We start from the raw sequence: 17,344 nt of genomic DNA on the forward strand, positions 1-17,344 counted from the left end.
ACTAAGCGTATATACTAATAGCAGACGTATAACTATTATAAAACTACTAGCAAAAGCTTACTACTTATATATAAATTAGATTCCTTATTAGATATATATCTAGTAATTTATATTATATCTAGTATCTAGTGTAAAATAAGGTTTTTACTATATATAACATAATATTTAATAAAAAATAAACTTTTAATAGGTTAATAAATAGATTACTTAATAAGCTCTATAAAGCTAATCTTATAGTAATTTAATAATAAATTAATAAGCTAATTATAGCTAGTAATTAATCCTTAATATATAAAGAAGCTAATAAAGAAATAGATAAAGTAATTAAGTATACTAATATTACTTTACTAGGCGCTTTATAATTAGGTAACACACTAGAATATCTATATAAGTAAGTAAAATTCACGCTTCTTCTTACTTTACTACTATTACTACTAAGCGCCTTTTTTATAGCTTTTATAGATATTAATATAAGGGGTAGTAAAATAGGAACTAATAGTTCTAAATTAATTAATCTAATAGCTAATAGCTAAATACTTACTAATAGTAAAATAATTAATAGGTAAATACCTAAATTAATAGCTAATAGCCTATTAATTAATTTATTAATAGCTTATAGCCTATAAGCTAGTAACTTACTTAAGGTAATTAAAGCTAATAATAGTTTAAATAATTTATTAATAGCTAATAGCCTATAAGCTAGTAACTTACTAAGAACTAATAGTTCTAAAATAATAAGGATAGTAATCCCCTATACCTTATCTTATTCTTATATAATTAATTTATAAGACGTTACTAAGCGTAAAAAGGTGTTTAATTCCTAAGTAACTATAGCTAGCCTATTAGGCAATCTCTAGCTAGTAGTAACCTTATTTAAAGGCGTTATAAAAAGGTATTACCTTACTATATATATAGGTAGTTAGATTACACTAAGGACTTTATTTAAGGCTGCTTTCTTTATAAGGCTTACTTTATAGTAAAAGATTACAGACTACACGTAAGGTAGCTTATAGGTAATAATATAGTTTAGTATACTATAAAGTTAACTAATAAGTAAAGATTACTACTTTTAGCTAAAGTGTACCTATAGCTAAAAATTAATTAACTATATAATACTTAATAGGTATAATAATTATAAAGATATTACTAGTAAATTACTAGTATATAATAAAGGAGTTACTAGACTTTATAGGCTAATAGGTATATATTAGAAGTTACTACACCCTCTACTAATCTATAGATAGTTAAAAAGCTACCTATATAAAAAGTAATTTAAAGACACTAAAAAAGCGTATTTATATAGGTATAAAATATTAAAATCTTAGGTAATAGTGCTATAAGTAGTAGCTAAAGGGTATTAAATCCTTAGCTACTACTAAGTATATACCTATAAGCTTAATAAATATAGTTAATTAACTAAATTTAAAGTAAGACTTATTATTTATAGTAACTAATAAGTAAAAGATCTATAAGATACTTATATAGCTACGTTAGTAAGTATATTATTTAAAATACTTATAGTAATAGCTACTTACTTTAATTTAGAATTACTTTAATATAACGTAGTAAATACGTTTATTTATACTACTATTAATAAGGTAGTATTTATAGAGATACCTTTAGGCTATTAAATTACTAGCTAGATCTTCTAGTTATTAAAAGCACTTTATAGGCTTTAATAATTACTACTGCTATAGTAAAAGCACCTTAAAGAAAGACTTACTATATAAGGCTTTTACTAAGTGCTTAGTAAGAATTACTATTAGAAAAAGGATTATATTATATTCTTTTTTTATATTAATAACTACGTATTAGCTTATTACTATATAGATAAAGCGTAAGTAAGTAATAAGATAGTAGCTTTTTAGTAATAATACTACCTTAAAAGCAGAGGCCTATTATAATAGTTCCTTAGCCCTTAAGGTAATTTATAACTAAAGTAACTACTATCTCTAGCTTTTATTAGTAGTATACTATATTAAAATAACTAAACTACTACTAATAAATAAGAAATTTAATAAATTATTACTTATAGTAAAGGCTAAGCTATTACCTAGTAAATATATAGCCTTATTATAAGAGGTTAATTAATATTAAAAAAAGTAAGGATAATCTTATATATAGTAGTAATAACTTAGCTAGATATTACTTTTATAGCTAGCTAGCTTACTTACTTTAACTATAATCTAAATCTAAATTACTAAAAGGTAGTAAATTATATATTTAGATATTTTTACTATATATAGCACCTTTACCTTAAATATAAAGTAACACTAGGTAGTAAAAAAGATATATTAGAGGTTACTTTAGACGCCTTATTTACTAATAACTTACTAGACTATTATAGCTTATAAGCGTATATACTAAAGCTATTTAGAGGGCTTATCTTCTAGTAAGCTAATAAGTAAGATATAGTAATAATATTAACTACTAAGGCTAAATTACTAGCTTAATTATTTACTATAAAGAAGGCACTTTTTACTAGTAGATTAATTACTACGCTAGGTATTTAACTATTAATATAAATAAGAACTAAATTATTACTTAATAAGTAGGTAGCTACTAAATAGCTACTAACTATTTATGTTAGCTATAATAATACCTAGACTATTAGGTTTATTACTAAGGAGTTTATCTAACTATAGATAAGGCTATAGTATATAAATATTTATAACTACTAGCTATAATAAGAAGTAGTAACAGATTAGATTACTATTAAATATAAGAAGTCTACTAAATTAATAGCTAATAGATTAATAAAGGCGCTTAGCACGCTATAATTTACTATATTTATAGCTTAATTAAATATAAGTAACTAACGTATACGCCTTAAAGTAAATTAATAGCAAGAATTAGCTAATAATAAAGTAAAGCTTTACTACTAGATAGAGAAGGAAAATATATAGGATATTAAAGGATAATTAATAAATAAATAGGCTATATATAAAGGATATTTAGTATAGGCTTTATAGTAATTAACTGCGTTACTAGTGCTAAGGGGGTGTATTAAATATAGGAGAATTATATATAAATTAGCTAGTAAATATATAGTTACCTTATAGTAAATTATTAGGGAATAGGTAGTAAATTAGCCCTACTTCTAGTAGTAAGTCTACTAATAATATTACTAGGATTAGCTAGGGATTTCCTAACTAAGAAATAAGGGGTTTTCCTTATTTCTATAGTAATTTACTATAAAGATATAACATATAATAGAATTAATTAACTATTATAATCCTTACTATTTAATAAGAATTCCTATAGTTTATTTTAGCTCTCCCTTTTATACCTTAAGGTAAGTAATCTTTTTAAAAGTATATTAGTATAAAGTTACTTAGCCTTTAGTTAAGGATTAGTAGTTATTTTTATTTCCTTTTATATATTTTTTATTAATATACTACTTTAAAAGGCCTTAATTTAATTAATTATCTTTTTTTTTTTACTTTTTTTACTTCCTCCTCTAGAAAGGCTTTTAGCTTTTTCTCTAATAGCTTACCTAAGTTAATAGTATACTACTTATTTACTAGTAAAGACTTACTTATATTAGGCGTTAGTTATCTTATTATAGCACTTCTTTATTACTAGGCTATAGTTTAGGATTTAGTAAGCACTATTACTACTTTAGTAGTTAATACACTTAAGGATAAAAAAATATTAAAACGTATTAGAGGTAGAGATAGTATTAAGTAAAGGAGTTAGTAGTAGGCGTAGTTAGGGTTTAATTATAATAATTATTCTAATATACCTCCTCTAACCCCTATTTTTTATAAAGTTTTCCCTTTTTGTTATTCCTTTAGTGACTAGTTTATCTGGTCCTGGTCCTACTCTGGTGCCCCCCTGGGGCCCCGCTCTGGGCACCTGACAGCAGTCAAGTTCTTTGCTGCCCACACATAGGACTAGAGATAAATATTACGAGGACGAGATGGAAGACCACTAGATTATTTGTTTTACGGCACGTACGTCGTAAATTCTGAAAAACTGCTTATTGCTTTCTCCCGTGCACCTCTTCTGTTACAGCTATCAAACCCGTCTCTAATATCGTTCCGGATATATACCTTTCCTCAGGCCGGCGACCAAGCCACGACAGGGCATGAGAATGCAGACCATGAACATAGAAAAGGACAGACAAGTTATGAACATGTTTTTAAAATATACCAAGAGAAGTAAAGAGAGGAGAGGTATACTAGGACAAACACGTGACTTAGGAGATTGGTAGTATGGCTTACAGTTGCGATATCGGCGATATGGATTAACGCCGAAATGGCCGGGATAACTACGGCCAATTTACCGTAGATCCACCGGACCCACGGGGATGTTACGCGGTGAATTCACCGCGTAATCCCACGATAGTTTCCCTTGCTTCACGCATAATTCAGAACCGGTATTTACCCTGATTATTTGTCACTGCCTATTGATACGTACGGTTAACCGCATCACCACCTGGTGAAACCAACACTAACGTAATGATAATCCATCTATAGGTTCATCGCTCTAAAGGCCAGTTGGATAAGGCTCAAAAACCCTACCCCATCTTTCCGTTGCTGTCTATATTGGCCATAGGCGCTAAATGCTAGTAGAGCCTGATACATAACTTCCTTTACAGATAGGCTTTCTGCTAAATTATCATAAGCAATGTCTTCACGCATGGTGAAGTGTCTACAAATAGTTCTCTACGCTATTTGTGTTAGTTATCACTAGGGTGGTAATCAGTTAACTGTACGTATCAATAGGCAATAACAAATAATAGGGGTAAATACCAGTTCTAAAATATACATAAAGAGGAAAACTATTATAGGATTACGCGGCGAATTCACCGCGTAATATACCTATGGATCCGGTGGATCCACAGCAAATCAGCTGTAGTTATTCCGGCTATTTCGGCGTTAATCCATACCGCCGATATCCAGGCGATGATCAACATCGCAACAATTTGATTTTAGTCAGCTGCACACTTCCCACGATGCGTGCTGTGACACGCATGTCTATTATACGCCGCGATATCCCTAATAATCTGCTATGTGCGATGATACACGGGCCCTTGGCAAGAAATAGTCCATTCAACACTATCTATACCCCAAAGCGTTTTATGAAACTCTGGAGCGAGTTGACATAGCGCGAAAACAGTTCTGAACTCGACCGATATCTCGCGCTCAAGAAGGTGGAAACGTCGCGATGGGATGTCTGGCTCAATACACTGAAAGTCGAGAGTTAGACTTGGGAGACAGGAAACAACAGCGCATGCTCGCAGGCGCACGAGCGCAACAATATGAAGTGAGTGCCCTCCGTGTTGAGGAGAGGACTTAAGGAATAAGATTTAAATAAGCGTAAGGTTGTTCGCCATCATAGGTTAATACAACGACGTCAAGTTTTAACCAATTTCCCGGAGTTTGTTGCGTGTCTTGAGCAGGAAGCCAATCACAAGCTGGTTCAGTCAGCCAGAGTTAACACTCCCGGCAATCAATGCTTGCTACCACTTCATTACTAGACAATTATGAACACTAGGATCAAGGTAGAGAGTTTCTCCTTGTGCTAGTGTTTACGGGTACAGTATCACATAATAATTCTCCTTTCCACACCCATCATGTTTTTGCTCCTTTAGTCTTGGCCACCGTTCACAGAAATGTAAGCATGCTGTTGCGTAACGAAACAATACTGTTAGTTGAACGTAGCAGTAACTAACCCCTTATACCCCCAAGATTAGGCCTACGTCTAATCTAACACTGCTTTGTAGTAGAAACCTGGATATAGGTAGTGTAGACTACACACCATCTTATAGGCTAGGTATCACAAATCTAACTAGGGGCCCTATAGGAATTGAGCCTATAGTGCTTGAGACTTAAGCTTAGTTACTACATGTACTACTCTGGTATAACAGTACGGAACACATAGTACTTTCTTCTCTGCTTTGTTCTTCCCGTTTCTCATTGTTTATCTTATCTGTTGTCTTTCAACCTTTCTCCATTTCAGTAGATGATCTCGGAGGAGTAGGAAGTTAATTAGACCACACATTAAACCCAGGACACAAGTTCCCTGCCAAAAGTCACACCCAATACCTTGGCCAATTCCTGCCTTCGCCTGTTTAGACACACTTCTATCCAACAAGTGACTTTTCAACCTGCCCAGTACCCCATTCTCTAGCGATCAATGGGCCGCCTTCCTCAGCTTCACCAGCAACGGACCCCGCTTTGCGAGAACATAGAGGCCCTGGTCATCCCAGTTCCGACACGACTCGTCAAGCTCCATGTCGAACTCCCAGAGCAGCTTGGCGAGAAAAGTCTGGGTGGTGAGATGGGCTAGATTTCTGGCAATGCACTTCCTGGGGCCGTAGCCAAACGGGTTGAAAGCATTGCGATCGTCGTTCTCGAATTCGGCTGGTCTGGGATCGAGCCAGCGCTCGGGCCGATAAGAGTCGGCATCGTAGAAGTTGGAGGCCGATCGAGAGGTTGCGAACTGGTTGACGCCGACGACGGTGCCTCCTTGGACGAACTTGCCGCACTGGGGGGGGGGGGGGGGGGGTTGGTTAGACACACGTATGAACAAAAGAGAAAGGTAAGGAGGAAAGTGACCTACAATATGGGCCCCAGCTGGAGGGACCTGGCGAGTGAGAGTTCCGGGGATGGTTGGACGTCTGCGCAGCGTCTCCCGGAAACAAGCGAGCAGGTAGGGCAGATTCTGAACATCCTGAGCCGTGATTTCATCCGACGACTTGAAGGCCCCACGGATCTCTTTGACCGCTGCGGCATATGCGTAGGGAGTCGTCAATAAGTGGTAGATGGTGCTGATGATAGAAGACGGCATGGCCTCTGGGGTTCCGAGGATCAAGTGCACACAGTTGATCCAGACCTTGTCGTCTTCCAAGCCTTCGCTCTTTGCTCTGCTCATCAGGTAAGAAGCAAAGTCACCAGAGTTATCCCCGCCTACGTGCTTCTCCTCGGCCATTCGCTTGAGGGTCATGTCGTGGACGTCCTTGACCGGCAACACGCAGTCGTAACCTGTGAATCCCGGCATGCTCTCGATAGCGTTGACCAGGAATTTGGGGCTTCGACGGAACTGCAGGTAATAGCACTGCACCCAGTCAAAGAGCCTCTTGAAGAGCGCCAACGAGGGGTGAACGGTGCCCTGCGACATGATAGCGTTGAGGTCGCGTCCCACCGTGAGTTGTCCGCCGAGATCGAAGAGCGCATTCTCGGTCCACGCGCCAATGTCAACCACGGCAGAACTGCCATCAACCGAGACCGAAGGTGTACCGATATAGGCGTTCAGGCCCTCGATCATCCTGTCAATGCATCCTGTGATGATGTGGCCCCGTTCAACCAACGCCTGGTGCGAGAAGGCATAGGCAAGCGTCCGCTTCTGCGGTCTGTGCTCGTCACCGTCCGAATCTATCAGCGCCTTGTGTTCGGCAAAGACGGCCGAGTACAAGATGGGGTCCTTGTTGAAGAGCGTGGTCTCGCCGTTGGCCTGCTTGTTGCGCCCGTAGATGTCCACCCAGGCCTGGGCGCAGTTGTATGTCAACTCGTCGGGGGCAATTCGCACCACGGGCCCGTACTTGGCGTGCAAGCGCTTCAGGTCGTAGGGAATCTGGCCCCGGGAGAAGCGAATGACGTAGGGAAGCCTCGAGGCTCGCCACAGGAGGGGTCCCGGGTACGAGCGAAGCGGGTGGAAGAAGAGGTTGTATGTCGCCTTGAGTACCACGGCGAGAACAATGAGTGCCGCTGTCCAGACCGACATGGGCAGCGACGCCAGCGGCTCGCTCAGAAGCCCGAGGACTGCCATGGTGAGTTATGTTGTCGATGTCTATACAGATTTCAGGATGCCCGTCGACCTGGTTAGAACCCACGGATACAGTGTAGAAACCATTGTCTAAACCATGTGGCCTGCAACTGGTATTATTGCTCCCATCCCTTACAAAAAGCTGCATTCTGGTCCCATAAAACTCATGGAACTAGCCCCCACGGTACACGAGTCACGACGGCATTCTGCCACGATGCCCCTGGCTGAGGCGAAGCCCAACAAGCCCGGGAAAAGTCGATCAGATGATACAACCCCTGGCACGTTGCGGCCGCTTCCTTTGCTATTCTTGCGGCGGTGAGCGCAAGGACCATCGCGGCGGTCCCTCCGTGTGCGGGACCCTACCGGACCGACCACAAGGACTGCCCGGCACGCCCGGTCAAACGCAAAGACCGGTGGAGATGCACAATCTCGCGCGTACCCAACCAGGCAATCGCGATTGCAGACTGAGCCACATGTCAGTTATCTTCCGAATCATGACCTCCAGAATTTCAATCATCTCCATGCCCGCAATTCAAGTCTAACCCCTGGACCATTCAATGACTCGAGCTTGGTCCGCTTTGGTGAGCGCTTCGTCATGTCTGGAGCATGAACCCCAGGGGTCTGTCGACCAAAACCGATATGCTTCCAAGAGACTGAGATATCACCATGCCTCCTCCTCCGCCCGTCGTCTTTGACATCTCCCGTGGTATGAGCCTCACTACATTCTGTCTGTTTCCCATCCCCTTACCATGGCTTCGACAATCGAGAACTACCAAGACTGCGGGCCCATGCGGTACAAGTCTTCGGTACCGGTGCCGGCATCTTTGTACGCGAACACTGCCTACCCCTCCAGGTTCCGCCCGAGAATTAGCAAACACGTGGACGTGGCCGACAAGGCGTGCTGGGAAGCGTGCGACGACTTTGAAAACGCGACTGGGTTGAAGTTGAAAGCCGACAGCGTTGGATGCATCAACCCCATCGGCGGCAATGTCAACGCATTGTGGTTTCCAGAGGCCATACCAGAGAGACTCCATATCATTTCCTACCTATCTGAACTTCTCTTCCGACACGACGGTTAGTCTTTATGATCCTGAAGGGTCTAATTTTCCTTGACTTGCTTCTGAGGTCCGCTAACTTGACCTGGACAATGCTGCGTGCAGACCTTACCGACGATGCTGTAACACCAGAGCAGGTACGCTGAGAGCCAAGACTTATCGCATCCCTTCTCTATGGTTCGAATACTAATATACGTGTGTTTATTCCAGTTCGATGAGGTCCACGGACCATTGGCGCGATTCCTCGGTTCCGAGTCGAAGCAAAGCGATCACACCACCAAGCACAACGCAATGAACACGATGCAGGCACGCGTCGCCATCGAAGCGCTCGAACAGGACGAACGGCTGGGCAAACTTGTCATTGAGAAGTGGAAGGGCATCGTGAGTGTTCGCGGGCAGGACGCCTTCATGGAGCACAAGACATTGGACTCATATATGCACGTGCGGCACTACGATGCCGGAGCCTACTCGGTTTGGTCGCAAATACTATTTTGCTGCGACATTAGCCTCACCGACGAGGAGCTCACAAGTCTGGAGCCTCTCACCTGGCTGGCCTTCACGCAGATGATCCTGTGGCATGATTACTGTTCGTGGGATAAAGAAGCAGCCACATACCTGGAGCGCGAAGAAGGCGGATCCAACATGAGCGCCGTGCAGGTCTATATGGCCATGTACGGTCTCGACCAGCATGCCGCCAAGGACTTTTTGCTGTCCGAGATCGGGAGAATAGAGGACGAGTACTGCGAGAGGAAGGCGGTCTACATGGCCGAGTGCTCGCCAGCACACCACATCACACACTACATCGGTCTGATTGAACTGTGTATGGCCGGGAACACGCTGTGGCACCTGTCCTCGCGTCGATACGACCCGGCAGCTCCGCTTCCCAGACGAGAGGACATCGGCAAGGTGAACCAAGTCCCGCTTGATGTTTCCGAGGTCAGCAAGCCTGTAGACGCCTCAGGGTCGGAAGGCATTCTCACTCCGGCCTCGAGCTGTCTCGGCACGAAAAGACTCAGGCCATTCTGGAATAACCAGCGAACCGAGTATACCACCATGACACCCGCTGAGACCAATTCCGACCACAAGAAGAAGGCCAAGGCATCACACGAGACACGGGAGGACCTGCTGACCGTCTCGCCCTGCGCTTGGCCTGCTGAGCTGGACGAGAAGAACATTCTGGCGCCCTACCTGTACACGGCGGCAAGACCTGCAAGTGGCGCTCGTGACAAGCTGATGGACGCGCTTGACAACTGGTACCGCGTTCCTCCCGGTGCCCTGGCCACAATCCGCACGATCGTTCGAATCATGCACAACGCCAGTCTGATGCTGGACGACGTCCAAGATAATTCGCCCGTGAGGAGGGGTAGTCCGAGCGCCCACGTCGTCTTCGGCACGGCCCAGACCACAAACTCGGCAAGCTATCTCATGATCAAGTGCGTGGACCTGGCACGGCGGCTGGGCAACGACACTTTGTCGTGCCTCTTGTCCGAACTCGGCCAGCTGCACCTCGGCCAGAGCCACGACTTGGCATGGACCTTCCATTGCAGGGCGCCCTCAATGCCCGAGTACTACAGCCATCTCGAGCAAAAGACCGGCGGGCTCTTCCGCATGGCATCCCGCATGATGCGCGCCTCGGCGACCCAGAACAAGCATCTCGACGCCTGCAAACTGATGAGCCTCCTCGGCAGGCTCTACCAGCTGCGCGACGACTATCAGGATATCACGTCGGAGTCCCTCTCGACATATGACGACCTGGATGAGGGAAGCTTCACTCTGCCGCTGATCCACGCCCTTCAGCGCGAGAACGAACACGGCGACGTCCAGCTGCACAGCATTCTCCAATCCGCACGGGCAGCGCGCTCCGCCTCGACATCTTCAAATAACAATGGAAGGTTGTCGGTCGAGACAAAACTTCTGATTCGCGAGGTTCTGGAGGAATCAGGCAGCCTGGAATATACGAGGGGAGTAATTCGGGGCTTGTATGACGAGACAAGAGCCGTATTAAACGCACTAGAGAACGAATCTGGGCCGGGTGGCAAGAATTGGATGCTACGGTTGCTTACTTTCCAGTTGAAAATCTAAGACATAGACAATAGCTAATACCTCAGTCAAAATCCGCTTCGCCTGCAACTCAATCATGCTCTTATTAGGTTTAACAATAGTATTTCTAATCTTGAAGCTTAGTACCTTTACATTGCAAAGATTAAATTATCAGTAATGTATATATGGTGAGTTGTATATCGGTTCGACGTTGTCATTCGTGTACGCTGGCAATGAGTCTGAATAAGATTTGCATTCCTTGATAAAGAGCATTCAATATTGATGGGACGCACCAGGGCACTGATGACGCCTTCAGGTCATCGATGACGGAAACATCCATAGGCAATTTCCTGCCTGGAGAAATGGAGGGTCTTTGGGTTTTCCTTCCATAGCAGCCACCCCATTTGGGATTTGGGCTCGGTAGCGATCTTCTGCACAATCTTGGGCAGGATAGTTAAAATCAGATCCATTTAATGATTGCCTACGTCGCGCCTGTAGTTCTCCAGAGATGACTGGCTTTGACGACCAAGAGGGCCAGTGACAACTGCATCTTTACCCAAGGGTTGTGAGTCCAGTCTCATCAACGTCTCGGTGTGGCTTGACGTTCCGGTATCACCCCAGGAGAAACATGTGCCAAATGGCCCGCAAGCGCAGATCTCGGTTCAAAGATCTTTTCGCAGCCTAGTAGACATCGATATGTGCAGATATGATGTTTCAACATGTTTCACATCCTTTCGTCAAGGCCCAAGAGGGTATTGTCAAAAACTGGGAGATTTCTGGCGAGACAAGCTGTATGGTCTGACATTTACCAGCACGTGCTTTCTGACGGTTGTCCATATGTCTGGACTTACTTCCACGAAGCTGCAGTATTCACGAAAATTTCTGTGTGACAGTAGGGACATTCCACGTGCTTTTTGATCCCGCAGTCTGGTAGCTGTTAATATCTTATGCCTGTTTTTTTTCCCGTACCTGTCGTATCCGTGCTCTTCCTGATACTGTCACTAAGGTCTGATGAGGTGCTTGGGATTCTCGCCGCTTCGAGTAGGAGTCCTCGCCGACACCGTCACCCGATGCGTTATCCTGTTTCTCGACTTTTGAGGGAACCGTATCACTGGGCACAGACACGCGTTGACGTGTGCATCCATGGGTGCTAAGATCCAAGCCAGAAGCCTTGTGATGCTGAAAGTGCTCAAATTTTCGTGATATAGCTCTTCCTAGGGTGAGATAAATACTCTTCAGCTGCTGTAAAACCATCATATGCGTGTTGCATATCCAATAGTTTCAAGCCGACGGGGTTTTCCATTCCTGAAGCCAGTATATGATTAGGAGGTGCCGGTTCTTTTATTGAAGCGGTGAGTCTTATTAATCTGCCAATTGTATACGTAATGTCTGCTGGCAGCTGCGGAGTGCTAGTCTCACAGACCACACTCTTAGCGATCAAGCACGTCAGGAAGCTTGAGGTAAAGTGGGAATCGAACAGACTCGTCGGAGGAATCTTTGCATGCAACCTAGAAGCGTTCGAGGGACTCGATGATGCTCGAGGCTAGATTCGCAATGATACTGGCCATTGCTACAAGGATGAAGAGGAGGTGCACAATGATATTGAAACGCGTAAGTTTTATGATGGTTTTTTGGATGTTCGGTTTGGTTTGCAACGCTTCAGAATGAACATGTGGTGGCGAAATGACACATTTCTTGAGGATGGCATTTGCACTTGCTTGGGCAACGGCCAGCCCAGCCCAGGACTCTTCCAACGTATGAAAGGATCTAAAAGCCGAGGATTATATGTAGGCGTCAGTATCCAATCAGGAGATACTAGTTGACAACGCACGATACATAAATTGATAATCTATATTGGAGGGTATTGCAGGCTTACCAGTGGAAGGTAGGCAGAGCTGCCGTTTCACGACCCAGTAGATGGAGGAAAGGAGAACAGCTCATCAGGAACCTTGTGCTTGGAAAAGAATTTGCAGAAAAAATGACATTGGGGGAACATAAAGTAAAGACCATATCTGGGATCAAGGTGGCAGACGCTGTGCTTCGGAGCATCTCGCTTATCATCTCGGCCCTCGAATACTATCAACGAAGCAAAGAGGTCATTAGCATATGGTGTAACTACGATCAAGAGCGGACTAGTCTCATCCAAAACCCCAAGGTAGAGCGGTTAGGCTATAAGACGTTTGAGGGAGGTTCCTCATTGGTCTCGTGCCATCTTGCCAGATCGAACGCATGATTTACAAGGCCTTTGACCCATCATGGTGTCAAGAAGACGTCCAGACGAAGATCAAAGGCTGAATGGGAGCATCTTCCGTCGTGTTCGGGGAGATCATGAGAGACATGGAGGCGGTGGTCAAGGATGTGGTTCGAAGTCCGAATCTAGAGCCTGAAGAGGTGGTAGTGGACGCCCCGGCGTTTTAGTTTCTCGCTGATCATAAAGATAGGGGCAGGCCTGCGCTACGGGATAGTAGTTCGAACGCGCTAGTTGCGTATTCAAGAAGCCTGACTACAAGACCTCACTTGATGCCATTCGAAAGGATATCACAGGCCTCGAGTAAGTGCTGAAGCAAAGTCGCGAAAAACCAATAATACAGAGCCACCGCTACCATTCAGCAACCAGCATTTGCGCCCAAATCCAGTACTCACTCGTCTTTGAGCATCACTCAGGCTGTTGTCAAAGCTCTTCCATGAATCGATCTGTGCGCTGAGCTCAGTTGAAACCAAGCGCGGGACTCGTCAATTGTTTAAGGTCTCTGACCGGACTGAAACCAATGTTTGTGGGGAGAGTCTGGTCGAGCGGTTCTCGACTTGAGCGACGGTGGCTTCAAACAAAGAGTCTATCATGTCAGAGGCTGCGATCGTATGGAGGAAAGGAGGCAACAAGAGGTGTAATAAGAGGTCAATTGTGACGATTATTTGCTAGATCTCTTGCGGAACAACATCTTGTGTGCCCTTCGGCCCACATTAACCCCTTCCGGCTCTACCGCCGGTCCCGCTCCGGTGCCCGCCGGTGCTCCCCTCCGGGCAACTGGCATATGCGCAGGTTATGTTTCTGGAATACGACTACAGATGCGACTGAATCGTATAGGGCCTGAGCTTATATAATCTGAAGAGCCTGGTTGGGCTAAGGACGGAGTGAGTTGCCCGTCCTCACAGATATACCAGGTATGGGCTGGATTAAGAACATAACTCAGCTGATGCGTTCAAGCAGGTTCGATATCCCAGTTCAAATGCTTAATCTATCGATCGTGTAGAGGATCAGAGACATTCAGGGAAACAGCATTAGTATAGAAACGTTCAATGACCATGGTCTTGGTTCTCTTGGGTCCGTCGTCTGCTGTTACTTTGTTCTCGTTTTCTCAGGCAACCTCAAGCAACCAGCGTGGGGCCGTTCAGGTCCGGCGGTCACGTGAGAGAAAAGCCACATACACCTCACCGGGAGTTACCTCGGTGAGGGTTTTGAAACTGACCATCCCACAACAAAGCCAGTCTGGTGCCACCCCAACCCCCGTCCAAAAGCCTGACACCGGTCGTTCGACTCTTTCCCACTATCGAGAAGGGTTTAGAACATACAGATAGTTTTGTTCCCCCACAGTTCGCATCCGCTGTTGCGCTCCCCCCTCGCACACAACTCACCACAACCTTCATCAACCATTATCAACCATCGTCACCGATACCTACACGTCAGAAAAGCCAAAAAGGCTGATCCCCACCCGATTTGAACGGATAACCTTTCGATCTGGAGTCGAACGCGCTACCGTTGCGCCAGAGGACCGTTTGTGGCTATTTCTTGTTGGAAGGCGGGAGGAAAATGCCGCATGTGAAGGCCATGCGGCCCGGACGGGATTTCTTTGCACAATTCCTGTGCGGCAGCCCCTCAGAACCCCACTTGGATGCCGCCGTGCGGGGTCGACCCCATCAGGACTACCAGACGCGGTGAACCTTAACCACCACGTGGGCGAGACATCAAAGCTGCATACCTAGACCTCTCCAGCGGAACTCATGGCGAACTTGCTGAGCATCGAGCTTACAATGGAATCTCTGAGGTCGGGCTCGTTGTACCCGCGTCCCCACAATTTCGTCGGGGTCCTGAAGAGTTGTCAGAGACTCTTGCCCACCAACGCATATGCCATGCTCACAGAGATGCCCATCAAGCAAGTCCAAGCTCGTCCCGTGCTATACCGCAACCCGTTCGACAATTTGATACAAGCAAATGATCGGCATGTATTCAACTTGTGATACCGGCGGCTAGCTCGTTGCCGGTTGGTTGGGGTGTGCTCGGCGGCCCGATGGTTACAGGTTGCCTGCATCGGAGATTCGTTGCCGTCTTCGGCAGGCGACAAGAACCTCCTTGTGCGACCATACACTTTGGTCACGCACGGTGATCAGCGTCCGCCTTGTTGCGGCCGTTGTTGTGGCTGTTGTTGTCATTTGTGCTTTTGGTAGCTGGCGGCCACACGCGCGACTTGACCACCTTCGATGGGCGAGCGAAGCGATGAGTTTGCGGTTTGACTGGCTACGCTGATTGAAATGCAAATTAAGATGTCCAGTGGAAGTGGAACTCGTCGTCACTCAGATGTCATTTACAAGATTCAGACTGCTCTTAATAGCCACCCCTGAGCACATGGGCACTTCTGACGCATCAATCGAACCGCGAATTCCTTTTTTATGTACTAGAGAGTCATCATGAGAGTGAATCAAGCCTCTCGCCCCCTGCTAAGTATAATGTATATGCATGAAGTCGTTATGAAGCGAGCCAATTGGGCTGCCTCCCAGTCATTAAAGCGATATTCCCCGCATCCTCACCACCCCTCGTATATTCACGGCTGCCCCTACACCGCGGCATTGGCGAGGTTGTTGGTAAAGCTGCCGTCCTTCATGGGCACGTTGGCGCTGCCAAAGTCGGTGTTCTGGAGAGCGGTGCGGGCGGCGTCGGTCAGGGACTCCCACGCGATGAGGGGCTGCTGGCCGCCGGTGACGCTGGTGAAGACCATCTGGTGGTTGAGGGGCCAGATGCTTTCGTAGCCGAGGCGCGAGTGGGTGTCGTCGGTCACTTCGAAGCCGGAACTCCTCGCGTCGTACTTGCCGTGGGCCGAGGCGGAGACGCCCACGATGGTGGCATTCTCGCTCATCTCGGACAGCCAGACGACGCCGTTCTCCCAGTCGTGGCGGTGGCCCAGGCCGGGCGAGGGCGAGTCCTTGGGCATGTAGTACGCATACATGATGGCGTAGAGGCCGTTGTAGGTGCCGGCGCGGGCGTAGACCTGGCCGGTGCTTTTGCTGCAGTCGCCGTCCGAGGCGCCAGTGGTTTGGAGGCCAGCGCTGAGTCGTGTGTTAGTCAAACGTGCGAGTGACACGGGGGGAGGGGGGGCAGAGGGGGCCCTTGAGTAGAGGAAGAAGAGGAACATACCCAGTGTTACCTGCGGCGTCGACGGCAGGGAAGGGCACGCAGCCGTTGAAGACCTTGAGGTAGGGCTTGTACTTGAGGTACAGTTCGCCGACGAGGCCTGCGGGGACGGTCTCCGGGAAGCCGACAACTTGATCGTGATCGATGACGGCGCGGCGCTCAACAGGGGAGGCCATGACAGTGCCGGCTGCGGCGGCGAGCCATGAGGCGAGGCGGAAGACGGAGGGAGCCATTGTGGGTTAAGAGAACACGATCAGGGTATCGGAGACGGAGGATGCGGCGGCTTGGCAGTTGTCTCTAGTGATGCGATGGACTTGGAGCGATGAAAATGAGCGTGAGGAACGACTGATGGGGTTCGTTCCTGCATTCGGCAGCGTCGCCCTGGTCTTATAGTCTGGCACCTCGCCCTCCTTCTTGTCTCGTCGCGGTACACGATCCGTACACGAGGCCGAGATGAAGGGGGTACCGGCCACACATGGGTCTACCCCAAACGGGCAGCCCAAGTGTCCAATAACCCATGATACCATCATCTCGGAGCTAGGATTGTGATCACTAGAGCTCCTTCTTTGGCCCCTGGACTCCGCTCGTGGCACGACAGGGCCACGCAATTGGGACAGTCAGAGCCGGGATCTTGATGCCTTGTGCCGCGTGTCGGTAGTATCGCCGACGCCCACTCTCTGCCTGTTGACCAAGAGCAGCTTAGAACGTGACCCCCCTCGATGTCCGCCCCGCGTCGTAGAGTTGCATGCCGCGTTACGCTGTCGTCTGGTGATCAAGCATCAGACCAGGAACAGAAGGCAGGTTGGTGGGAGCCGGGTGCTGGGCACCACTAAGAACATGAGAGTGGTCTGCAATACGGATATTGAATGACGACTACTATGTGTAGTAGTTTGGGTGCCGAGACGACCCCTGTCGTGGTTCCTGCATCTGGCATGTTGTCCGCCGCCAGTCCCAAGTGATGCAACCTCGACCCTGGCCGCCTCCCCGCTCGCCGGTATCAAGAGCTTGGACGAGCTTGGACGAGCCTGGCCAGTTGGCGTCGGAATCTGTTCGCGTTTCTTTTCGTTGGGCC

The 17,344-nt window shown here is 46.2% G+C and overlaps 3 protein-coding genes and 1 non-coding gene across 4 annotated transcripts; 1 reads left to right on the top strand and 3 right to left on the bottom strand.

Annotated features, from left to right (window-relative positions):
• Positions 1–6,141: 6,141 nt before the first annotated feature.
• Positions 6,142–7,776, bottom strand: GLRG_10301 (cytochrome P450; the record flags this gene model as incomplete). Its single annotated transcript, XM_008100986.1, has 2 exons — positions 6,142–6,495; positions 6,571–7,776. The coding sequence occupies 2 exons, from the start codon at positions 7,774–7,776 to the stop codon at positions 6,142–6,144; spliced, it is 1,560 nt and encodes a 519-aa protein (XP_008099177.1).
• A 746-nt stretch (positions 7,777–8,522) lies between these two features.
• On the top strand, positions 8,523–10,910 carry GLRG_10302 (polyprenyl synthetase; the record flags this gene model as incomplete). The annotated part of the gene is made up of 3 exons (XM_008100987.1): positions 8,523–8,847; positions 8,934–8,965; positions 9,039–10,910. The coding sequence occupies 3 exons, from the start codon at positions 8,523–8,525 to the stop codon at positions 10,908–10,910; spliced, it is 2,229 nt and encodes a 742-aa protein (XP_008099178.1).
• A 3,658-nt stretch (positions 10,911–14,568) lies between these two features.
• Positions 14,569–14,640, bottom strand: GLRG_13260. The gene has a single exon. It is a non-coding gene; the product is annotated as a tRNA-Trp (tRNA).
• Positions 14,641–15,697: 1,057 nt separating this feature from the next.
• On the bottom strand, positions 15,698–16,505 carry GLRG_10303 (necrosis inducing protein; the record flags this gene model as incomplete). Its single annotated transcript, XM_008100988.1, has 2 exons — positions 15,698–16,187; positions 16,276–16,505. 2 exons carry the CDS (start codon positions 16,503–16,505, stop codon positions 15,698–15,700), a joined length of 720 nt encoding a protein of 239 aa, XP_008099179.1.
• Between the last annotated feature and the right edge of the window lie 839 nt (positions 16,506–17,344).

The sequence above is a fragment of the Colletotrichum graminicola genome, assembly GCF_000149035.1.
Source record: "Colletotrichum graminicola M1.001 genomic scaffold supercont1.59, whole genome shotgun sequence".
Classification (NCBI taxonomy): Eukaryota; Fungi; Ascomycota; class Sordariomycetes; order Glomerellales; family Glomerellaceae; genus Colletotrichum; species Colletotrichum graminicola.